General features: G+C 42.1%; 1 protein-coding gene across 1 annotated transcript in view; it reads left to right on the forward strand.

The window, feature by feature from the left end:
- TPO (thyroid peroxidase) overlaps positions 1–26,451 on the forward strand; it is a 235,949-nt gene that overhangs the window by 40,822 nt on the left and 168,676 nt on the right. The window contains exons 2-3 of the mRNA XM_075557175.1: positions 6,327–6,411; positions 24,019–24,188. Of these exons, the coding sequence (XP_075413290.1) occupies positions 6,327–6,411; positions 24,019–24,188 (255 nt within the window). The remainder of the gene's footprint in view (positions 1–6,326; positions 6,412–24,018; positions 24,189–26,451) is intronic.

Consider the following 26,451-nt stretch of genomic DNA (forward strand, 5'->3'; position numbering starts at 1 on the left):
GGCCCCAGTTCCACCCAATGTCTACAGGAAGCTTGATGGTAGTTACAAAGCTGAGCTCTGAAATCACATAAAATAAGGTTCAAAACTTATTTCTTCTATTACTATCTCAGGCACTTCAGACATTTTATTTAATCTTTTGAAGCACCCATTTTCACATGTGTACAATAGGGAAAACTGGAAACTTCCCCATTATAGTTATCATTTGTGAGCATTAAATGTGATACTCCATGTAAGGTTGTGATTGTTGTCTACTGATGTGGCACCGCTATCACAGGAATAGTGCAGGTGAACGGTCGTAACCAGAAAAAACATATTTCCTCACAGTTTTGTAAGCTAGAAATCCAAGTTCTACTCCTTGTCTCCTTTCAATAGCTCTGGGTTCAAGTTCCTTGGAAATCCCCACATGTCTAGGCAACAATCTTCCCTTGGGTCTAGGACTAGGGTGGGCAACCTTTTGAGATGGAAGAGCCAATCCTGTCCATCACAACAAGTTAACAATTATCTGAGAGCCATAAGCATATTTTTACAAACAAACAGAATCACCATTATTTGAATAATATCTTTAAAGTTGTTTTTTTTTTTACGTCAGAGTCACATGTATGTACTGAAAGAGCCAGATAAGACTGGAGAGCCACAGTTTGCTGACCCGTAGTCTAGGAGTGTCTCAGTGCTGGGACCTGGGTTCCAAGCTCCTTGCTCATCCTTGTCTCTGAGCACCTTTTCTCTCTTTGCCTCTTACAAGACAAACAAAGGTGTGACTTACATCAGGGTGTGACTAAGTAAGGCTGTGATTTGGGACATACCTTATACTGATCCTGCCTCAATAACAATTTGATTCCAACTCAGAATTTGATTCCAACTCGGAGACCCCATAGGACAGGGCAGAACTGCCTCTGTGCATTCTGAGACTAACTCTTTACACGAGTAGAAAGCAAGCCTGCCTTTCTCCCATGGAGTAGCTAGTGCTTTGGAACTTTTCATCGTGAAACAATTAAGGCTCCTCATTAACAGATAGAAGTGAGATTTTACAGCCCATCTCAACATGTAGAATTCACAACTCAAAATGTGGGGAATCGCACCATGCTGCCAATTAAGGGTTACTCAAGTTGACATATCTTTTAGGGAAGACACAATCAATCCATGAACAATCCATGAACACAATCAATCCAGCCAATACTAGAAATACAGAAAAAGATGGCATGCTTACATTTCAAGTTTCTCAGATGAAAGTACTTCCATCAGCTCCCACAGCAAATCAATCACTTTAGGGTTTGACACATCACAGATGTTGAGCCAATGCTTCCTAAGTCAATTCATTTGTCCTTTATAACCTCACAACCTGAAAGTTATATGTAGCTAGTTGGGAGCAAATTGCTATGCTTGACAGTTGAATACAATACAAAAAATATCTATTTGCCACATTTAAAGATTTTAGAAATCAAGTTGAGCCTAGTACAACGAGCTCTCTTACACATCAGGCAACACCAACTCATTTTGTTTCACAAATCAGGTAATCAATTTACAAATGCTTCCATATTAAAAGAAAGGCCTTAACAATCTCTTTGTCCTCCGTGAAGTATGCTTAATACCTCACTCGGTGTAAGTCCCAGCACAGGGTCCATCAATGAGTGGAGAGAGACATTTTAGCAAGTAAAAAAAGTCTATATTTTAAACCAATTTGGAGGGGGGGGGGGAAGATTTCCTTTTTTTTTTTTACCTACAAAATATGTGTGATCATTATGGTGCTAAGAAAAGAAAATCCATTCTGAAGACCACTGTGTAGCACGTTCATTATGATAAGCCATACGTATTCAACACCACACGGAGTGTGGTGTTTGTGCAAAGGCAAGATCTATGTGAAATTATCTTCATGGAAAACGTTAGAACAAGTTATAGCTGTTAAAAGAAAAGAAGATGCAAATGAACAACTAGAAGTCAAGGCATTGGCTGTAGACAGGGGAATTTGGGGAAGCCAGCTGAAAGAGTGAATTTGCTTAAAAAGGAAAAGTTGGCCAACTTTATGCCAGTTCATTGGATTTTAGCAAACAGGATTATTAAAAGGAGGATGAAATTGAAAAGCTCAAAGTCAAAGCCAAGTGCTCAGAGGTAGTCAAGGATGGCGATCGGGAGCTCAGCATAGTTTATTATTTTAGAGAAGGAAAATTTCTGCTTCCCTGTCTACTCCCTTTTGTTTTATACAGATTTGACAATAAGTGACTTTCCTCTTCTTCTCAGAATAGAATAGTGTTTTACAGCCTCCTGGCTTCCTGAATCGCAGCTCTTTTGTAGGTGATGGATATGCATGCAATGGTGTTATTGGGGGTAAAGGATGGCATCAGGGTCAGTGAACCCTGTCAAAGAGGTGAAATGATTTTTAGAATGGTGTCTCCAGGTGGATGACTTCATGACCGTGATTTCAACAAATCAAATAACTTTGTAGAATATACTTTTCAGATTTGAGTCTAGGAACCTACAGCAGTCTCTGGGTGGTGCAAATGACTAGTGGGCTCAGCTGCTAACTGACAGGTTGGAAGTTCAAATCCGCCCAGAGGCACTTCGGAAGCTAGGTTGGGTCTACTTTTGAAAGTATTATAGAGTACAGTCCTTCTCTGACACACACGACCACCAGACAGCAATGGGCAGTTGTAGCCTATGGTTTCATACGGCTGCTTTGGACACTGTTCTCCCTCTCACCATTTCAGACTGCCCCAAACAGCAGCAGAGGAAAACTCACATGAAGAGAGGCGGAAACAAACTGTGGAGCATGGATAAAGCATTCATTGTATTCAGTAAAGCAGTAGTTAAATGTATCTTCTGAAAAATTATTAAGCAACAAAATAATTAAACAGTATCTATCTAGTTCTAGCAGACATTTGGAATAATAAATATTACATGAGAATTATTTTTCTGGAGGAAATATTTCAATGTGAATATAAAATTTTTATACAACATTGTAACAGCAATAATGTGCAACCTGATAAAACTATCTTTCAAAATTTAGCAACATGTTCTGTAATATTAAGAGATTTGAGATTAAGAAATTAATTATTAAATAAATTCAAATCTACTACAGTAATAGTGACTATTAATTAGAAAGTGACATCTTTTTAAAAAATCATTTTATTAGGGGCTCATACAACTCTTATCACAATCCATATATGCATCAATTGTGTCAAGCACACTAATACACATGTTGCCATCCTCATTCTTAAAACACCCGTTTTCTTCTTGAGCCCTTGGTATCAGCTCCTGATTTTTTTCCCATACGTATATCTTACACCATACGACATCTCCCTTCACTCACTCCTCTCCTAACCATCCCCCAGGGAGGAGGTTATGTGTAGACCTTATAATCTGTTCCTCCTTTCTCCCTCAAATTACTAGCTGATAGTTCCATGGAAATTGGAAAACATATCAACATTTTGCTTTGAATGTAATCATTTGGTCTTTAACTAATTGAGAAGTGCTTACTAAATACTAGTCACTGACAGATGAAGAGAGTGATAAATAGAAATGAATACCTAATTCTAAAAAAGAGCATGTTGGTATAACTCACATACACAGGCAGTATAAACAAATAAATCATCTGATTTCCTGCTATGCATAAAAAGTAAAGGAAGACTTTATTGAGAAGGCCTTTGAAGCTTTAGAAATCTGAGGTTGAATATTTTAAAAGATGGAGGAGGGCCTCTGCTCATACCTTCCCTCAATACAAGAACGTTTTGTTCTAACAAATTGGCAGTCTGAGATGTTCACCATCCCGACACAATTGCTAAAGACAAAACGAATGCACAAGCAAATGTGGTGAAGAAGGCGGATGGTGCCTGTCTATTAAAAGATATAGTATCTGTGGTTTTAAAGGCTTGAAGTTACACAAGCCACCATTCAGCAGAGAAGCAACAAGTCCACGTGGAAGAAGCACACCGCCAGTGTGATCATGAAGAGTCATAGGGACCAGGCAATAGGCATTAGTAGACACATAAACAAAAACATATTTTTGAGAATGAGGGGGGCTGGAGCAGAGGTCCAAAGCCCACCTGTAGACAATGGAACAATCTCCCCCACAGAGGGCCCACAGGGAGGGGTAAAACGTCAATGAAACACACTAAATTCCTCTGATTACTTGAGGCTTCCTCACCCCCCCACCCTACCATGACCCCAGTGCTGCTTCTCAATTCAGACTAGACCAGAACATGTACATAAATATAGAAAAGAGATGGGACATCATGACACACAGATTCCAGGAGCAGGAGTGGGAGTAGTGATATCAGAAGGGTAGGGTGATGTGGGGGAGAGGAAGGGAGAAAGGAGGAACCAATCTTAATGATCAACACACAACTATACAGCCCTCTCCAGGGGAAGAACAACAGACTATATGGGAGAAGTGTGACAGCGGTCGGTGTGAGATATGAAAATAATAACAATGTACAATCTATCAAGAATTTATGAGTGGGGGGAGATGGAGAAGGAGGGAAAAGAGGAGCTGATACCCAGGGCTCAATAGAAAGTAAATGTCTAGAAAAGAATGAAGGCAACATATGTACAAATTCACCTGATGGAAGCAATGTATGGATTGTGACAAGAGTGGTAAGAGTCAAAAAAAATATGGAGGAGGCTATAGGTATCCCGTACAGAGCCTGAGAAATGTACGAGCCACTAGGCAGAGGTCAAGCATGCTTCCACTGTCCAATTTACTTAATCCTCTTTGCACACTGGCTGCTCCTCCGGTCTATAATCTGTTGCAATAACTACACAGAACTCAGACAATACTCCAGATTATGGAGGCTTATGAAGGAAGTTAACAAGTTACCAAAAGTCAGGCTCGGAAAACAATGTTCAAGGTTTGTTCACAGCAACACCTCTTCTCTGCCAGTAGCCGCCTGGCTCGCTGGGCCTCAGCCTCTCAACTACTTGGTTCCCTGGGCTCTGGCTTGTTATGGAACACGGAATCTTCCCCCACTCTGTCACACAAGCTCCATACTGCTCCTCTGTTGTGGCTTCTAGCGCACCTCAGACAGGAGTCAAACACATGCTCTTCTTTCTTGGTGGTATGGAATTCTCTCTCTCTCTCTCTCTCTCTCTCTCTCTCTCTCTCTCTCTCTCTCTCTCTCTCTCTCTCTCTCTCTCTCAGATGGCTCACTTGCAGACCAAATGGAATGCAAAACCGACCCTTCATTAGTGTTTTATGCCCTTTATTTCCATGGTTCCACTCATGCAGTGGGTAGGAGTCACAAAGGCAGGGATAGAAGACTCATTGACTTCACTCCAGAGCTTTGTTAATATGACAAGAAGTTAGAGTCAGATTTATTGGTGTCGGTTATTGTTTATTGGGGTTGGTGTTATTGGTGTTGCTGACAGGTGCCTTCAAGTCAACGCTGACTCATAGCAATCCCATACACAAAAGAACAAAACACTGCCCGGGCCTGGGGCATCCTTAAAATCATTTCTATGTGGAAGCCCACTGTTGCCACCACTGTGTGCATCCATCTTGTGGGTTTCCCTCTTTTTATTGAGCATTTAGGTTACCAACCATGATGGCCTTCTCCAGAGACAGGTCCTTCCTAAAAATGCGTTCGAATGACGTAAAGTGAAGGTTAACCATGCTTACCTCTTAGGAGCAGTCTGACTGGACTTCTTCCAAAACAGATCTGTTCATTATTCTGGCGGTCCTGAGTATATTAAATACTTATTGCCAGCACCATATCAGAAGCATCATTTCTGCATCTTCCTTGTTCATCTAAAGATCTCACATACAAATGAGACCATTGAAAATGCCATGACTTGTGCCAGTGCACCTAAATCTTTAAAATGACACTCTTGCTCTAGGCAGAGTTAAGTAGGGAGAGTATAAAAAATGACCTACAGTAATTGTTGTTTGTGGTGGATGGGGAAGATCAAAGAAACCTGAAGTTAAAGTTCTTGAAGTGTCTTCAATCAACATTTCTCCTGAGTCTACCACATATATGGCTTACTCTAAACTTTCCTAATCACTGGTTTAGATAACTAAGGCATTCATTTTAAAATGTTAACATTTTTTATAATTAGTTTTAGCCAGTAAATTGAAGTTTCAGCTAGGTTAAAACAGTGTTGACACTTTTCTTCATTCCATTCTATAGTCATTCTGAGACAGGATCTAATACTTACTCTTAAGATGGATAAATAGGGGCTCGTGTGACTTAAGTAACCTTTCAAGATCCCACACATGTAGTTGACACTAGACACCATTTGTTACCAGTTTATCAAGCTGTGTGATGGATAGAGCTAAAAATGATAGAAAATTATGGAAGTGAAATTATCTTCTGATTGTGTAAAATGTTGTTTAATAGGAAAGACTAAAGAATCTCGTGTCCTCAAAATTTTGGAAGAGAGTAAGCTCATGGTGGATAATGCCATTTACCACACAATGAAAAGGTAAGGCATAAAAGATGTACAAATGGAAAAGGATGGGAGTTTTATTTTAAGTCATTGGATCCCCAATTGTCTTGAGAGTATTACTATACATTACATATTGCATTTTCATAATTACCTCCCAAATTGGATCTTCTCCATTTTACAAATCAAGGACTGAAAGTCAAGTTGGTTAATTCATTTTTTTTCAAAATTATATGCCCACAACTGACAACTAATATTTAAATGCCTTGTTCTTTCTTTAGCAAAATCTAGCATGAAAGCAAAATGCTAAAATCAATTATTCAATATATTCTGATTTAAAGATGACATATATTGAGTTTCTGATAAATAAATGGTTTCTCACCTCTGACTGGCTTGACAATGTTTTACAATGGCCATAAATGTGTCACAGATGATGCAACAGCTACAGGTTTATTAAAAGTAACAAGTTGTAATTCAGGTTCTAGAATGATTCAAGACGCAGCTCTCCAATCACGAGTGAACTATGATTGTCAGGTGCCTTTGAGTCGGTCAGAGCTTATAGCACAGCCTTACGTACAGAAGAACAAAACGCGTACTTGTCTTGAACCATATTCACAAGTATTTCTGTGTTTGAGCCCATTCTGCCAGCCCCTGTGTCAATCCATATGCTGGAAGCATTTTTTCCCACTGCCCCCCCTATTTTACTGTTCCTGACATCCTTCTCCAGGTACTGGTCTCCTCTGAAAATGTGTCCAAGGACTTGAGAAAAGTCTTGCCATCCATGCCTCGCAGGACCATTCTGAACCTACTTCTTTTTTCCCCATTCATTTTATTAGGGGCTCTTACAGCTCTTCTCATAATCCATACATATATCCATAGTGTCAAGTACATTTGTACGTATGTTGTCAGCATCATTTTCAAAACATTTTCTTTCTACTTGAGTCTTTGGTATCAGCTCCTCATTTTTCTCTCCCTCCCTCATAAATCCTTGATGATTTATAAATTACAGGGATTTTTTATGTCTTTTTCTGACCACCCACTTTTCTGTTGTCAGGCCCCTAGGAGGGGGTTATATATAGTTCATTGGGATTGTTTCCCTTTTACTCCTGCCAACCCCTTCCCTTCCCCTCCTGGAATCACTACTCTCATTATTTTTCTTTAAGGGTTTATCTGTCCTCGATTCCCTGTGTGGTGAGCTCTTATCTGTACCCATGTACATGCTCTGGTCTAGCCGAATTTCTAAGATAGAATTGGGCTAATGATAGTCATTAAAGAACTAGAGGAAAGCTGTGTGTTTTGTCGGTGCTATACTGCACCCTGACTGGCTCATCTCTTTCTTGCGACCCTTCTGAAAGGGGATGTCCAATTGACTACAGATGGGCTTTGGGTCTCTACTCTGCCCTGTCCCTCATTCACATCAATATGATCTTTTTGTTTTGTTTTGTGTCTTTGATGCCTATTACCTGATTCCATTGACACCTCATGATCACACAGGCTGGTGTGCTTTATCCATGTGGGCTTTGTTGTTTCTCAGCTTATTGGCTGCTTGTTTATCTTCAAGTCTTTAAGACCCCAGATGCTATGTCTTTTGGCAGCCGGGCACCATCAGCTTTCTTGGCATTTGCTTATGCACCCATTTTGTCTTCAGCGATCATGTCAGGGAAGGTGAGCATCACAGAGTGCTGTGGTATTAGAACCAAATGTTCTTGTGTTGAGGGAATACTTGAGTGGAGGTCCAATGTTCATCTACTGCCTCAATACTTAACAAATAACTACATGTATATAAATCTATTCCCTTATTATTATATGTAAATGTATTTACATACCTACATGCTTGTATTTAGACCTCTATAAATGCCCTTTACCTCCTACTTCTTTCCTCTATTTCCTTTTGCTTTCCTATTGTCCCACTATCATGTTTGGCCTTCATTCAGGTTTCAGTAATTCCTCTTGGCAACATTGCCTTTGATCAACCACCCTCCAGGCATCGTATGCCCTCCTCACCATTGATTTTAGATCACTTATTGTTCCCTTGGCCCTGGGTTTGTTGGCACCCTCTTTCCTTTCCCCAGGACCACCCTCTCTCATGCCCCACAGCGGCCCATTACCCCTGAGCTGTCGGTCCTGTTGTTCTCTCCTCTGATTGCATGTCCCACCGACCTTATGACAGAGACATGAAGAGATGACTGCACAAAACAAAGAGCGCCAGACAGGGCTCCCCAGAGAAACAAAGCCAGAATGCTGATATATATATATATATGTATATATATATATATATATATATATATATACATACACACACACATACATACACACACACATATTTATACAGATAGAGAGATCACACAAGAAATAAACAGTTAATTAATTGATAAAGCAGTACAATTGGCTCAGGGCAACTCACTCGCATGAGACAGTTGTGAGACACTGGCAGTCCTTCAACTCTTGAGGGCCACCAGGTAGTCCTCGGTAGAGTAATTCAGGCTATCCAGGCACAGGCAGCAAACAGCAAGGCAGGTCACCAACGGTCAGCCAGATGACAGGGTCCAATAGTCCCCAGCTCAAGAGATGTCAATTCCAATGGTGTGGTGAAGCTGGTCTTGAAGGAACCTCAAATTATAGCAACACAGTCCTTGGGTTAGGTGTCCCAGGGGTAGTGTAGCTTGCAAATTGAGGCAGAGAACAAGCAAGGTAGCCGCACACTGGTCCAACAATCAAAGAGAAAGAGACAGAAAAGGCAAGGCTTGCTGAGCCATTTATCTCTCTGCCCTTTAATAAATCCCACATGTGTTTATCAGCCAGGTTGGCACAATAAACTGAGTACCTGACAAAGCAAAGCAAAATATAACAACAAAAGAATAGAAAATACAAAACAATGACAACAAAACCAACAGCAAAAAAAGAAAAGCCTATAAATAGTTCCAGGTCTGACTGTTTTTCAGTCAAGTCTGATGGGATGCCATGCCCTGGCCCCAAAGTCTATTTTTGGCGTTCCTCAGGGACTTTGTTGTGTTGCTCCCCTTGCTGTTCTGTTGCACACCCTTAGTGTTTCGCCCAGTTGTGATGGGGTCAGATCGGGCACAATTCCTGCACCATGTCACAAGTGCTGACCCATAAGGCTATGGGTAAGTGAGGGATGTCATGTCTCTTGGTGGGACTGGCCCTATGGACCTCTCTTTGCATTGGTTGCTCTGAGCCAGAATATTGTCCTCTGGACTTGGTGGGCTGGTTCCACTCTCTCTCCTTCCCTCTTCATTTTGCTCCTGATCAGAAGCGTCCCTCTCCCTGAGCTGCAGCTTCAATGCTGTCTGGACCTACTTTTATCAAAGCAGATCTGTTTATGTCTTGGCAGTCCCTGGTGTTTTCCAATTTTTTTTTTTTGCCACCAGAATAGTTCAAATGAAGTGTGGTTTGGTTTGGTTTTTTTCATTATCCTTAGTCAAGCTCCAACTTTCAGGTGCATAGAAGGTGATTAAAAATGCCATGGCACCATTGTCCTCAAAGTAACATCTGTGCTTTGCAACATTTTAAAGAGATTTTGTGCAACAAATTTACCCAGTGTGATGCATCCTTTATTCTTGACTACTGGTTCATGAGAATAGATTGTGTTTCCAAAAAGAGTGAAATCCTCCTCAACTTCAATCTTTTCTCCCTTTATCCAGATGTTGTCTATTGCTCTAGTTGCCAGATTTGGGTTTCCTTATGAGTTGTAATTGATGCTGAAGGTTTTAACCCTTGCTATTCATCAGTAAATGTTGCAAATCCTCACTTCCAGCAGGCAAGGTTGTGTCATCTACATAATCCCCTATAAGACAGCCTGGGACTACCTCTGTGAGTTTCCAAAATGATAATTCCTTACTGGGGTAGAAAGCCCTGCCTTTCTCCCTGGGAACAGCTGGTGGTTTTGAACTGTTGACTTTGTGCTTCACAGTTCAATGTGTAACCACTATGCCACCAGGGATCCTTCATGTAATACAGCTCTCTGATTATTTGCTCAGCATACAGAATGAATAAGTATGTGAAGAATAAAATCTTGACACACATCTTAACTGATATTAAGCCATGCAGTTTTTCATTGTTATGTTCACACAGCTCTCTCTTGATCAATACAGATTCCACATGGACACAATGAGGTGTTCTGGAATTCTCATTCTTCTCAGGCTGTCCACAGTTTGTTATGATCCACACGGTTGAATGCCTTGGCATAGTCAATGGAACACAAATAAGCATCTTTCTGCTATTCTCTGCTTTCAGCCAAGACCCATCAAACATCAATAATAGCATTCCCTGTTCCATGTCCTCTTCGGAATCCAGCCAGGATCTCTAGCAGCTCCCTGTCGGTGTATTGCTGCAACAGTTGCTTGAGGATATTCAGCCAAATTTTACTTGCAAGTGATATAAATGCTATTGTTCTATAATTTGAGCATTTTATTGGAATACCTTTCTTAGGAATAAGTATAAATATGGATCTCTTCCAGTAAGTTAGCCAAATTGCTGACTTCAAAATGTCCTGGTATAGATGAGGGAGTGCTACCAGCATTTCAAGAGCTTGTTGAAACATTTCAATTTGTGTTCCATCAAATCCTGGAGCCTTGTTTTTGGCTTAAGCTTTCAGTGCAGCTTAAACTTTTCTTCCAAAACTTTGCTTCTTGATCAGATGCTACTTCTAGAAATGTTTGAAGGTCTGACTGGTTCTATTTTAGAACAGGATTCTACATATTTTTCCATTTTCCTTGATACTTTCTTCATCATTCAATATTTTATCCATAGAATCTTTCAATATTGCAACCAGAGGCTTGGTTTTGCCTTGAGTTCTTTCAGTTTAAGATACACTGAACATGCTCTTCCTTTGGTTTTCTAACTCTATGTCTGCACACATTTCATTATAATATTCAACTTGCTCCTCTCGAGCTGCCCTTTGAAATTTTGTGTTCAGCTCTTTGATTTCATCATCTCTTCCTTTTGCCTTAGCTACTCAAGGATCTAGAGTAAGTTTCTGAAATCTCCTTTGATCATTTCTTTATTTAAAAAATATATTTTTAGCATTTTATTAGGGGCTCATACAACTCTTATCACAATCCATACATATACATACATCAACTGTATAAAGCACTTCCGTACATTCTTTGCCCTAATCATTTTCAAAGCATTTGCTCTCTACTTAAGCCCTTTGCATCAGGTCCTCTTTTTTTCCCCCTCCCTCCCCGTTCCCACTCCCTCATGAGCCCTTGATAATTTATAGATTATTATTTTGTCATATCTTGCCCTATCCGGCATCTCCCTTCACCCCCTTCTCTGTTGTCCGTCCCCCAGGGAGGAGGTCACATGTGGATCCTTGTAATCGGTTCCCCCTTTCCAACCCACTCACCCTCTACTCTCCTAGTATCGCCCCTCACACCCCTGGTCCTGAAGGTATCATCCACCCTGGATTCCCTGTGCCTCCAGCTCCCACATGCATCATGGTAGTCGGGGGGAGGATGCATTTAGGAACTGGAGGAAAGCTGTATTCTTCATCGGTACTACATCGCACCCTGACTGACTCATCTCCTCCCCTAAAGCCCTCTGTGAGGAGATCGCCAGTGGCCAACAAAAAAGATATTTTATTGGGAGCTCTTACATATATCATAACATTCCATCAATCACATAAAACAGTATTGTACAATTGAACCACAGTCAGTTTCAAAACATTTTCTTCTTTTTTTTACATAGATGGCATATAATATTTTTTAAATACCCTTAAATAATGTATTATTTAAGGTTAAGTATAATATGAGGGGATTTTTTTAAAGTGTAAAAAAATGAATTAAAATATAATGTCATCTTCCCACTTTCCGCTGCTTCTTTTTTAAAAATAATTTTATTAGGGACTGATACACCATCCATCTCGATCCATACATACATCAATTGTGTAAAGCACATTTGTACATTCGTTGCCTTCATCATTCTCAAAACTTTTGCTCTCCACCCAAGCCCCTGGAATTAGGTCCTCATTTTGCCACTCCCTCCCCACTCCCTCTTCCTTCAGGAACCCCTGAAAATTTATAAATTATTTTTTTTTCATATTTGGCTCTGTCTCACCTCTCCCTTCCCCCACTTTTCTGTTGTATGTCCCCCAGGGAGGAGGTCAAATGCAGGTCCTTGAAATAGGCTCTCCCATTCCAACCCACCCTCCCTATACCCTCCCAGTAGTGCCACTCACTCCACTGGTCTTGATAGAATCATCTGCCCTGGCTTCCCTGTGTTTCCAGTTCTCATTTGTACCAGTGTGCCTCCTCTGGTCTAGTCAGACTTGCAAGGTAGAATTCGGATCATGGCAGTGGGAGGGCGGTGGGGGGGATGGGGGAGGAAGCATTTAGGAACTAGAGGAAAGTTGTAATTTTGGTAGTTGCTACGTTGCACCCTGTCTTGTCTCCTCTCGAAGACCCTTCTGTAAGGGGATGTCCAGTGGCCTACAGATGGGCTTTGGGTCACCACTCTGCACTCCCCCGCTCATTTACTATGGGAAGATTTTTGTTCTGATGATGCCTGATACCTGATCCCTTGACACCTTGTGATCGCACAGACTGGTGTGCTTCATCCATGTGGACTTTGTTGTTTCTGAGCTAGATGGCCACTTGTTTACCTTCAAGCCTTTAAGACCCCAGACGCTATATCTTTTCATAGCCAGGCACCATCTGTTTTCTTCACTACATTTGCTTATGCACCCACTTTCTTCAGCGATCATTATCAGGGAGGTGAGCACAAAATGATACGATTTTTTTTGTTATTTGATGCCTGATAACTGATCCCTTCAGCACCTCTTGGCCACACAGGCTCGTGTTCTTCTTCCATGTGGGCTTTATTGCTTCTGTGCCAGATGGCCACTTGTTTACCTTCAAGCCTTTAAGACCCCAGACGCTATCTCTTTTGATAGCCGGGCACCATCAGATTTCTTCACCATATTTAGTTGTTCACTCATTTTGTCTTCATTGGTTGTGTTGGGAAGGTGAGCATCATAGAATGCCAATTTAATAGAAGAAAGTATTCTTGCATTGAGAGAGTACTTGAGTGGAGGTCCAATGTCCCTCTGCTGCCTTAATACTAACCTTATTAATATATGCACATGGATCTATTTCCCGATCCTTATGTATAAATATATTTGCATATGTATGTCTTTATCTAGACCTCTATAAATGTCCTCTGCCTCACCTCTCTTTCCTCTATTTCCTTTGACTTCCTTCCTGTCCTACTATCATGCTCAGTCCCCAACAGGGTTTCAACAATTCCTCTTAGTTACGTTGACCTCAATCATGCCCAACCAGGTCTCCCACACCCTTCTCATCACCAATTTGGATCGCTTGTTATTCCCTTGTCCCTGGGTTTATTAACACCATTACCTTTCCCTCCACCTCCCCGTCTCCCATGTCCCCATGGAACTATCGGTCCCATTGTCTTATCCTCCAATTGTTCATCCAGCCTATCTTATTTAGACAGACCTGCGGAGATTGTAACATGCACAGGAACAAGACAGAGCACAACCAAGCAACAATATACAACAAAAAACAACAACAAACCAATGACCAAAACAAAACACCAGAAAGGCTTGTAGTTAGTTCAAGGATTGTTTGTTGGCCTTTAGGAGTGTTTTCCAGCCAATCTGTTGGGGCACCATGCCCTGGTCCCAAAGTTCATCTTCAGCTTTCCCTGGAGACCTCACTGTTCCATTCCCTTGCTGTTCTGTTGCACCCCTCTAATGTTTTGCCTCGGTGGGGCAGATCTGATCGGATGCAATTCCCTCACTGTGCCTCCGGTATTGTCGCCTGTAGGGCTATGGGTCTGTCTGTGGGGGGCATCATGTTTTACAGTGGGGCCGGCCATATGGTCTTCTCTGTCGACTGGCTGTTCTAATTGGGAACATCAACCTCCTGGCCTGGTGGGCCCTGATGTGCTCCACTCTCTCCCCCTCCCCCTTCCTCTGCTATTGTGTGCTCTGATCAGATATGTCTCTCTTCCAGAACTATAGATTCAGTGCCGTCCTTTGATATAAATTCTTCTGGGGGGGGGGCAGATGTCTCCTTAGTAGTTGGGGTTGGGGTCAGCCTCCCAGACCTTTCCACTGGTTCCCTACTCCACGCCGGCATTCACATCTTGGAGCATAAGGATGAAGTCTGGTCCCTCTTTCCCTGTGGAGACACAAACAATAACCTCCCCTCCCAGTTTTCTGGTCTGGCAGCAGGAGCTCTGAAGGGATGAGTCCTATCTGGTGGCCAATTTCTTCCCCCTCCCTGACCATTTCTTACCTTCCTATCTTTTTAATGTCCTTTTGCTTTTTTCATGAATGATGTTTGAGTCAGTTGGTTTATTGTGCCAACCTGGCCAATAAACAACTGTGGGTTAATTGAAAGGCAGAGAGATAAATGGCTCCGTGAGCCTAACCATTCTAGTTCTTGGGTCTCTTGCTTTCTGATGGTCGGACCAGAGTGCAGCTGCCTTAGCCAGTCCCCTGAATTAGCTTGCAAGGCTCACTTCCTGCAAGACATTCCTGAGGAGAAGCCATATGGACCTACCCTAATGCAGCCCTGGGTGCTGGAGTACCTGTGTGGAGACCCCTGCCAGCACTGAGATGTTTACACATTCACTGAGTCAGATTTCCTCCTGCAGTTGGCCCCATTGCGTCTGTTTTGTGAGATGGAGGATGACTTTGTGGATTGGTGTTGGACATATGGGTTAATGTTGGACTTGTAGGCTTAGGCAGTACTGGGTTGGGATGTTTTCTTGATGCGCACTTGACCTTTATATAAAACTCTCTCTTATACATGAGTTTCTGTGGATTTGTTTCTCTAACGTACCCCAACTAACACAATGTTCTTGATGTCATTCCACAACTCATAATATCTTCTATCATTATTATATAATGCAGCAAATCTATTTTCAGTGTTCTCAGAATTTGAGTTGGTTGTATTTTGTAACCAACCAGTTACTTCCTACTGAACCCTACAATCGTAAGTATGGTCTGTGAATTTTGTGTGAACAGTGAAATTAACAAACTCATTAGAGATGGAGAGAGTGCTGTGGGAGGGACCAGAATTTTCTTTAAGTGTAAGGTTGGAACTGTGGCTGATCTTCAGCACATAGAGAGACAACTTACACACAGGGAGAAGTCAAGGGTAATTCTACTATCCATAGGATTTCTGACTAGAGCATTCAGGGTAAATGGAGTCTCCAATGTAGATATTATTATTAAAATTTTGAGGAAAAGAAACTAGAGTACACCAAGGTTAAATTAATTTCTCAGTGTCATGTAGCTGGTATGGGAAAGGAACCAAAGATAGATGATGCATGACAAAGACGTTTTGCCCTTTATCAAGCTCAGAGCACAAGAGACGCATTTTAAAACGTCCTCCCAATGCCTGTACCATATAGTTGGCCCAACATTTGCTTTATTTTTCTGTGTTTTGCTGGTCATCAAATAGATGTATTTAGATGGGGGAGAATCTATCTAATCTCACAATCAACAAGGTTCTCTGGACTTGTGTTCATGTTTGAGAAGACGAGCTCAATTTTTTATGAGCCAAAAATATATTTAGTAATGAGCACTCAATTATTTGAAGATTTTTTGTCAAATAATAATTCTTAACCAAAATCCAGTTATTCATGTAATGACCAGAAAGTAAACAGCGAATTAGTGTCCCACTAGTTCATTAACCGTAATTGAAAAACATTTGTAAGGAAAAATCTTCTTGTTGTTTTTTGTATTCGTATTTACTATATTTATAAATCTAATCTAATAATTTTAGATTGTGACATTCTGGAAACAACAGAGATTGCTATACAACAATTTTCTCTAAAGTTGGGAAAGTAGGGGAGGCACTCAGGAGTCTGCGGCTGAGGCTACTCCAATACCATGGGCTCACCCATCACACTGAGATCGTGTATTTTGTTAGCAGGGCTAAAGACAGGGTCGAGAGGTGGAAAATGTGTGCAAGCATCTGCCTAGTCACCATGGTTGCGCCACCGGGAAAGGATGTGGTTGGCAGTGTCTCTGCAGGAGGTAGGTGGACGTAAGAGTCCACTTGATCCTTCAGGAAACTACCATGCCCAATGTTCCCTGCCATGGACAAGGACTGGAATTCGTTCTAAATAAAAGCAGAAATTAAGCATGGAGCTTCAGATGCTCTACCTTCAGTCCATACTGAGAAAACCAATGTCTCTCCTAATCCTCTCTGAAAGGAGTTCTTTGAAATGCTTAATTGAGTGAACAATCCCAAATATGTCAAATCCCTTCTTCATGGAATTGCCTTAAAAAGCTCGATGATTCTTTTGATAGCTGTTTTGTTGTTGTTGTGGTGGTGGTGGTGGTGTTCTGTTTGGGGATTGTTTTTCTTTTCTGACTCTCTCAGGAAAAATGTGTACTCAGTTTGTTTATGCAAATTTGGCCCTGGAGTGTGACTGGAGCAATTTCGGAGCCTTTCCTCGTCTCCTAAGTGCACCAGGACTGGACACATTCACATTAAGGAGGCACTTTATCTAGGGGACTAGAGAACTAAGGAATCAAATGTTCTGATTAGTCTAAGAAGCACAGAGCAGGGGAGCAGTATTTCAATCTGCTAAGTCTCACATCCCCGAGTAATCAATCCATCCCTTTCTAGCACTCAGCAACATTTTCTAGTGTTCATAATTTACTGTGCATTCCAGAATGCGTGCAACATGGAATATTTGCACTTAAAGCTCTGATATCACTTTAGTCTGTTTAATATTAATGTTAAAACATTTTTGGCGTTGCTCTGGTGCCAGTCTGGAAGCTAAGGGCGCATTACTCTGTAATGAAAATGATGCTGTTACACTGTGCTCGCCGTTACAGCGCGCTCCAACGTGTCCACGGAATACAAAGTTGATGCATGGCGCATGTCACACACTCTTCTCAATAAGACTGCTGAGCGAGCTCTAGCAAAGGGCTGAAAACTTGAGTCAAAATCAGATACTTTTACTGCAACAAGGAGCATGACTCTGACCTTTCTTAATAGTTTACTTATGTTCTAGGGCTATGATCTTAAATTAACCTGCAGAATCTGGCAGGGAATAAAGTTGACATGTCTTTGGGATTAGCCATTGCTAAACCACCCTGGAAAATAACAGAAATTAACAGAACACACTGCTACTTGCCAGGGATTGTATACAAAACGACTTGGTAAATGCACATGAGCTGAGCATGGAACACGCTAGACACTTATGCAAGTGGACATGACAGAGAACCTGAACAGCCCATGAATGAGCGAAGTGTTTGGAGTGGGGAACGGCGAAAGCATAGGAGGTGCCTGGGCAGCCCAGGACCAAAGGTGCAGGGTGCTAACCATCAGTCTTGTCACGGAGAACAGAACATTCAAGGCAGCATTGCAGTGTCTGCTCACTCTAAAATTCACATGGAGAATAGCAGGAAACAAGAAGCATTTTCAGAGGTACCTATATAAAGTGGGTGCCAGGAAGTCAGAGGCAAGGAAGGGATCAGACTGCTGATAGAGAAGTCGGGCAGGATGCAAGGGTTGTTCATAGAAGGGCGGGACAGACATGCTCATGAGCATAACAAACCAGACTGCAATTTGGAAAATCAAATCATTTTGATCTGACAGGAGCATATATCCTTGATGTTTTCGGGTAACTACAGTGTCTCCACGGCCACCAGGAAGTCAGGACTGACTAGCAGAGAGTCTGGAGGCAATAAAGTTGGAGCCAGGCTTTGACCAGCAGAAATGGAGAAGATGCTGAGTGTTCTTCATTGAATCTTTGGATGCCGGTTCTAGGGAATTACTCTTCATTGGTAGATCAATGTATGACCTATATATTTGGAGTCATACACAGGATTGGTTCAGCTGCTGAATAAGCTCTCTGATATAAAGTTAGGAAACCCAGAGGACCCACTCTGAAGGTTTAGGAAGAGAGAAAGCAGAGGACGTGAAGCCGGAGAAGTTTTATTTCTATAATCCTAGTAGATGGTGGGCCAGCTCAGTATTAAGTATCAGGGCATTTCAATTTATTTAAGAAAGAAAACCATTTTCACACAAATGTGTTTCAATTCTCTTAGTTGACAGTTTTCCATCACGTTACACTAAAACACACATGTATATGTGTATATGTATTTCTATGTAAACATACACATGGTTGTATGCTTTTAAACACATACTCCCTTAAAGGACTTCTTTCAAGAGAATACTTCAGTTGGAAGCATAATTAGGAATCAAAATCCAATGTCCCGATCCTTATCTCCGAGTCTTCCTCATGTGGGTGGAGGTAACGCGGGGGAGGGGGGAGGGGGAGGGGGAGGGGAGAGTGCATATTGCAGCATCCCTAGAATGTTTGGTAAAAAAAGGTAACAAAACAATAATTCAGGTAATGGTTTTAAATAATGATCTAGGAAGGTGAAGCAAAAAAATGGTCTTTTTATTTTGGGAATCTCCAGCTATACACTGGAAATTCTCAGAAAGTTTTGTGTATTCGAGCAGCAGATCTCTCACAAATGTCTGACGCTGGCAATGCTGACTACGTCAGGTGGGCCTTACTTCCTCTAGCCTTTGCACTCGGTCTGCTGTTTGATCGAGTTGGCGTGCAGGTGGCTCTCACCCAGGCCACCATTCTTGTAAGAGAACAAGGAGCGTCACTCAGCCCCATGTCATCTTCACAATCACTGGAATGCTTGGACCTTTTGCGTCACTCCATCACATGGATGGTTTCTCTGGTTTTCACTAACCACTACTTTACCAAACCTAATGACCTTTTCTAAGTGGGCAGCCTTCTCATGATGCTGTATCCAAGCTAAGGGAGCCTAACTCTTGGGAATTTCGCTGCCGGCTGTGTTTCTTTTAAGACAGGCCAGAAGGTACGTTGATGGTTGTCCAAGTAGCGTGAAATTAAGGAAGCCGTCTGCTTCTTCCTTATCACTAAGGTGTAATGCAGTGAAAGACAGGCAGGGTCTGGCCTATTTGGTAGTTACTGTAACAGATAAATGGGAGACTTGCAATATGTCTCTGTGTGTGTGTTTTCATATAATGGAGAAAATGGGGTGCCAGCTTTAATATTCATTATTAAAACATTTCTGAAAACTTCTCTATCACTGAATTTATAAATATGATGTATGATTATAATCATTATCAACTAAAATGTCTAATATGGTAGAGTTTTACTTTTTATTTTAGTCTGTCAGTAATATCAGAAATGGAGTTAAGGTTAGAAAAGATGTTTCTTCTAACTTTGGTCTCCTACAGTCATGAAAAAGAATATGTTGAATATTCTCAGAGAAATTAGAGAAATACATGTATCATAAGACTAAGTGTCATGAATTCCAGCAGTTCATTTTTTTACAATTAAGAAATCTCCAGTGAAAAACCATACTACAAGATGACCTCTTTTGGTTCCCAATGGTTTGTTTTGAAGATTGCTTGATATTAGGCATTCTCGATATTCTTACCAAAAACTTAAAGAAGGGGGAACAGCCTATTGGTGAAAGGTATAATCAGGGGATAGATGTTTGCATTATTGTGGGTAGTGGTATGTATTGACATGCTCCACTTGTAGGTTAGTATTACTTTCCTATGACTGCAAAAACCACACAATGTGTGACTTAAAGTAACAAAATGTATTCTCTTGTAGTCTGGAGGTTAGGAGGCTGAGATTGAGCTTGGTTCCTCCTGGGGACCTCTTAAGGAATGTCTGTTCTACACATTCTTATCTGAAAGCGTCCGGCAGTGGTCAGAAGTCCTTGGCATTATTCTTTGTCTTGTAGCTACTTCCATCTCTGCCTCCATCTTTACCTAGTGTTCTTGGTCTTCCTTATCTTCTTCTATGAAAACAACTCTCACTGGATTTAGAGCCCACCAAATGCCACTCTGGTCTCATTTTAACTTAGCAATTACATCTTTAACTGATAATAACACTTGCAAAGACCATATTTTGAAATAAGGTCACATTGTAAATTTTGGGGTGACTGTGAATTTTGAGAGCCATCAACTCATCCGTAAAATTGTGCTCTGTCAGCGACTCCTCCGGGGACAATGGTGAAGCTAAAGTGAATTGAAGAAAGGGGTCCCCTGGAGAGGGTGATGTGACTCTATTCTGCAATTGTTTTGGCAATGCTGGTGGACTCTGGATATTTAGCAAAGTGGTGAAGAGTATCATTTCAGGTTCCTTTCTGTCATTCTCCACCAGGGACCACAGTGCCCTGGATGCTAACAGGCAGGAGGCCTTTGAAAAGACCCTGGATTGGTTCCTTCTAGTTGTAAGGAACTACAGTACTGCAGGGAGACAGTCCATGGAAGGCTTCAGAAGGTTTCACTTGTCATTAGTTTTCATTTCCTGCTGTTCTTAATGTTCTTTTAAACGATACGACTGTATGCATCTAGATTTGCTATGTCTCCTTGCTACAGCTAATAGAGTCTTGAATTGTAGTGAAAAGAACATGGGATTTAGAGTCAAGTCACAACCTTAGCATTCACTGGCTGTGTGAGCCGGATAGGTCTATTTTCTCTTTGAACTTCCTGGATTGGAGACAAAAATTACACGAAAAACTTAGAATTTTGCTTAAAATGCCCTCGATGACCTTGTGAAGAGAATGCAAAAACAATGGGTATGAAAGTACTTTTTAAAATCATTTTATTAGGGGCTCATACAACTCATCACGATCCATACATACATCCATTATATCGTGCACATTTGTACATTTGTTGCCCTCATCATTCTCAAAACATTTGCTTTCTTCTTGAGCCCTTGGTATCAGCTCCTTTTTCCCCTCCCTCCCTGCTCCACCTTCCCACATGAACCCTTGATAATTTATAAATTATTCTTATTTGCCATATCTTACACTGTCTGACGTCTCCCTTCACCCACTTTTCTGTTGTCTGTTTCCCAGGAAGGAGGTTATATGTAGATCCTTGTCATCAGTTCCCCCTTTCTACCCCACCTTCTCTCCACCCTCCCAGTATCACCCTTCTCACCACTGGTCCTGAGGGGTTCATCTGTCCTGGATTTCCTATGTTTCCAGTTCCTATATGTACCAGTGTACATCATCTGCTCTAGCCGGATTTGTAAGTTAAAATTGGGATCATGATAGTGGGGGGGCGGGGAGCATTTAAGAACTAGATGAAAGTTTTGTGTTTCATTGTTGCTAATACTGCACCCTGACTAGCTCATCTCCTCCCTGAGACCTTTCTGTAAGGGGATGTCCAGTTGCCTACAGATGGGTTCTGGGTCCCCAATCTGTACTCCCCCTCATTCACAATGATATGACTTTTTGTTCTTTGATACCTGATCCCTTCAACACCTCGTGATCACACAAGCTGGTGTGCTTCTTCCATGTGGCCTTTGTTGCTTCTCAGCTAGATGGCCACTTGTTCACCTTCAAGCCTTTAAGACCCCAGAAGCTATATATTTTGATAGCTGGACAACATCAGCTTTCTTCACCACATTTGCTTATGTGCCTATTTGTCTCCAGCAATGGTGTTGGGAAGGTGAGCATCATGGAATGCCAGTTTAATTGAACAAAGTGTCCTTGTATTGAGGGAGTACTTGAGTGGAGGCCCAATGTCCATCTGTTACCTTAACATTAAACCTATAAATACATGCACATAGATCTATTTCCCAATCATCATATGTAAATATATTTACATATGTACATGTCTGTATTTAAACCTCTATAAATGCCCTTTGCCTCCTAGTTCTTTCCTCCATTTCCTTTGACTTTCCTCTTGGCCCACCATCATGTTCAGCCTTCATTTGGGTCTCAGTAATTCCTCTCAGTTACACTGCCCTTGATCAATTCTTTCCAGACCTCTTACATCCTCCTTGCCACTGATTTTGGATCACTTGTTGTTCCCTTGTCCCTGGGTTGGTTAACACCACTTCTTTTCCCCTGCCTCCCCCTCTTCCATATATCCCCGGAACCATCGATCCTGTTGTTTTCTCCTCCAGATTGTTTATCCAGTCTATCTTATCTAGATAGACCTGCAGAGATAATAACAAGCACACACAAAAAATAACAACAACAAAAAAAGAGCAAGACAAAGCGACAAAAGAAAATAAAACCACAGCAACCAAAAAACCAATGACAAAAATAGAAAAGCCTATAAATTGTTCAAAGTCTGTTTGTTGACCATTAGGAGTGTTTTCCATTTGAGTCTGGTGGGGTGCCAAACCCTGGCCCCAAAGTGTGTTTTTGGTACTCCCTCAGGATTTCCTTGCTTTGCTCCCCTCCTTGCTATCCTGTTGCATGCCCTTAGTGTTTTGTCTCAGTGTGGTGGTGTCAGATCGGGCACAAATTCCCCCACTGTGTCTCCAATGTTGTCCCTGTAGGGCTATGGGTCAGTGAGGGATGTCGTGTCTTGTAGTGTGGCTGGCCATATGATCCTCTCATTGCATTGACTGCTCTGAGCAGGAATATCATCCTCAGAACTTGGTGGGCCAGGATGTGCTCCACTCTCTCTTCCTCCCCCTTCATATGCTCCCATGTGTTCTGATCAGATATTTCCCTCTCTCTGAGCTGTAGCTTCAGTGCTGTCCTCTGAAGTAAATTCTTCTGTGGGAGGGGGGCATGGCTTTTCACTTAGTTGGGATTGGGTCAGCCCCTCAGACCTCTCTATTGGTTCCCTGCTTCATGCCTGCATGTTGCATTCATATCTTGGAGCACCGGGTTGAAGTCTGGTCCCTCTTTCCTTGTAGAAATATAAACAATACCCCTAGGGTGGGTTAGTGCCCTGTTCCCCCGTATCCATTTCTCTCTCACTTTTTCTTTTCTTTTTGCCCCCCTCCTTTTTAGTTGGCTACCATATGTACCCCTGGGTTTGGTCTGTTCCCTGCCATACTACCTGGTCCTCACCCCAGGAATGTTTGTATACAGTAGCCTTTTCCCTATGACCCTTTTGGACTTTTTTTTTACACTTACCTCAGTGGACTCATGTTGTACTTATCCTTTTGAGTTTGCTTGACTTACTTCACTTAGCCTGATTTCCTCCAGTTCTTCTCATGTGATATGCTTCCTACGTTCATCACTGCTTTTTAGTGATGCGTAGTACTTTGTTGTATGTATGTACTACAGTTTTTTAATCCATTCATCTGTTGATAGAAATTTGAGTTGTTTCCCACTCCTTGCAATTGTGAACTGTGCCGCATTGGAGCACAGATGTCTGGCTGTGGTTTGTTTCTTGCCTCTTCTGGGTATAAGCCCAGTAGGGGATTGCTGGGTTGTATGGTAGCTCAATTTCCATCCATTTGAGAAATAGCCAAATCAATTCCCATAGTGGCTGTACATACCAACAGATCCACCAGCAGTGGAGGAGAGTTCCTATCTCACCACAGCCCCTGCAACACTTGTTGCTTTCTGATTTTTTTTGAATTGAGCTATCTTTGAAGGTGTTAGGTGGTGAAAGTTCTGTAAATGACAAAATTTCCTTAATTTTTAATGTTTATTTTTCCCTGTTATATTCAGATCATGTTAATTTTACTAAAGTATATTATCTCTGTGGCAGGATCTGCATCTGATATATCTTTGTATACCTGACTGTGTTTACCATAATGTCTGGTACACAGTAGTAACTCAGTAAATGTCTGCTTAATGAATATGTTAATTAGTTACCCAAGCTACCATTCGATTGTTATTTATTTTATGCTTTTCTCTCTGTGCCATAGAAACATAAAGAAAAGGGAAGCAAATTCTCCAGTGCAGCTTCTGTCTTTTTCTAAGCTCCCGGAACCAACTAGCCGAGCGATTTCCCAAGCCGCAGAGATCATGGACACTTCCATACAAGCCATGAGCAGAAAGGTCTATCAGACACCTAAGCAGGCACAGCTTCCAACTGGTATGAACGCCTCCTGAGTGCCCGGACCCTGCCCTGGGGACACACCTCCTGAGAGCCCGCACTCTACACTGGGGGCTCCAGAGAGCCCTCACCCTGCCCTGGGGACACCCTCCTGAGAGCCCTAACCCTGCCCTAGGGACCCCTGAGAGCCCTCACCCTGCTCTGGATACATGCCTCCTGAGTGCCCACACCCTGCCCTGGGGACACCCTCCTGGGTGCCCTCACCTGCCCTGGAGACTCCTGAGAGCCCTCAGCCTTCCCTGGGGACACGCCTCCTGAGGAGCCCTCACCCTGCCCTGGGGACATGCCTCCTGAGAGCCCTCACCAGGCCCTGGGGACATGCCTCCTGAGAGCCCTCACCCTGCCCTGGGGACATGCCTCCTGAGAGCCCTCACCAGGCCCTGGGGACATGCCTCCTGAGAGCCCTCACCTGCCCTGGGGACACGCCTCCTAAGAACCCTCACCCTGCCCTGGGGACACCCTCCTGAGTGCCCTCACCTGCCCTGGGGACATGCCTCCTGCGAGCCTTCACCCTGCCCTGGAGAGAGACAGCGGAGTTCGGAGTTCGCAGAGGCATATCCCACCACTGTTAACACTCTCCTAAAGTTGTCCAGAGGCAAAGGTGGAATTGCATGGGGTTGACAGTACCCAGAAGTATCATTCACATTATAACACAGCGATTCTTTGAAAATGCCCCTGAGACAGTCGTCCCGTTTTCTTTTTGTTAGTCTGGGAAAGAGCTATTTCTTTACTTTTAATTTATGATTCAAATTTAGAAAAGTAGCTCAAAACACTAAACCTCCCATTTCAAAATAAGCCAGGGATTTTTCCCGAGTCTGCTTACCTCCTTAAAATTGGAGATGTTTGTTGATCTGCATTCTTTGAGGAAGCAATGTTGTTGTAGGCAGCATCTGATTTGAGAGACCCCAAAACGTCCCCAACCTTCCTACTTACTCACCTGTGCCTTAGTGCAATTCCTCCGACCTTTCAGAATTGATCACCTTATTTCTGAAACAGGAATAACGCTACTCCTGCTCACTCAGATGGTACGGACACACGAAAATAAAAATCAAGAACGTGTCAGATCAATCTAAAGTGCTCTGCCATTTACTGTTATTGATCATCACTGGAATCATAAGGCAGACTTGTGACTGTGATAGACAGTAAGCAAGGCTTTTATTTTTTGGTTTTATAGGTTGAACTTTTACAGCTTCTCCCTGCCCCCCCCACCCCAGTTGTGCCAAGAGCTACTTGATTCTCTGAGTTCTTCCTCCTAATTAGCTCTACATTAATTTGTTATTGATTACCTTAGCCTCAGAATAAGACCGACACAACTAAAGCAAGAGTAACCAGAATTCTCGGATCCAGGACACTTACATTTCATTGATTTTTCTGACAATCAAAGATTCATTGGAAACATTTGTTTGTTTGTTTGTTTCAAGCCATGCAGTTAAACATGTTTCTAGGAACGATTAGTCGGCTTTCTGATCAGAGCGCACACTAGAACTGCAGTAGAAACTGCTTCTGCTGACAATAGATAATGGTCCCCATGGTCCTCTGGTCAGTATCCTAGAATCCCTGTTCTCATTGCCCAGATCTGTGGGTTTAGGTTATTTGGGAATCAGGCTGTTGTGTGTTGATCCAGGTCATCTACAGAATTCAAGAACACCAAAACCTTACTTGCTTTCTATATCCCTTACAGAAATAGCCAAGTTAGGAACTCTATCATGTGAAAGAGGGAAATGATCCAAAATAATCCTGTTATCCCATTCCCATTGCGTTGATTCTGACCCCCAGCAACCCGACAGGACAGAGCAGAAGAGCCCATCGAATTTCCAAAGCTGTAAACTTTTCTAAAATAAACTGCCACATGGCTCCCCTTCAGATCAGTGCATGGGTTCACCCTATCATTCCCTCAGTTAGCATCTGAGGGTTTAACCACTGAGCCACCAGGCCTGCCCATCACTCCAGTGCCTGGCAGTAACTCAAACCAAGTTAGGACTCTCTTTCCAGGTTGCTTCTTAATTTAGCTAGGATAATATTGCTCTTTGTTTTTTACTGGTTATTATTGTTTAAAGTTGAACATATGCTTGAGCATTTTGCTGTTATGAAGTGTCTTGTTTTACTTCTCTGCCATTTCAGGATGGAGCACATTTCTAGCTTCTTTCCCCTTCGCAGATATTTCAATGTCTCTGACATGGGAGGAATCAAAGTGATAGCAATACATCTTGAGACTTACAGAAGCTATCTTGGACCCAAAAAG

The sequence above is a fragment of the Tenrec ecaudatus genome, chromosome 8 (genome assembly GCF_050624435.1).
Source record: "Tenrec ecaudatus isolate mTenEca1 chromosome 8, mTenEca1.hap1, whole genome shotgun sequence".
In the NCBI taxonomy this organism is placed as follows: domain Eukaryota; kingdom Metazoa; phylum Chordata; class Mammalia; order Afrosoricida; family Tenrecidae; genus Tenrec; species Tenrec ecaudatus.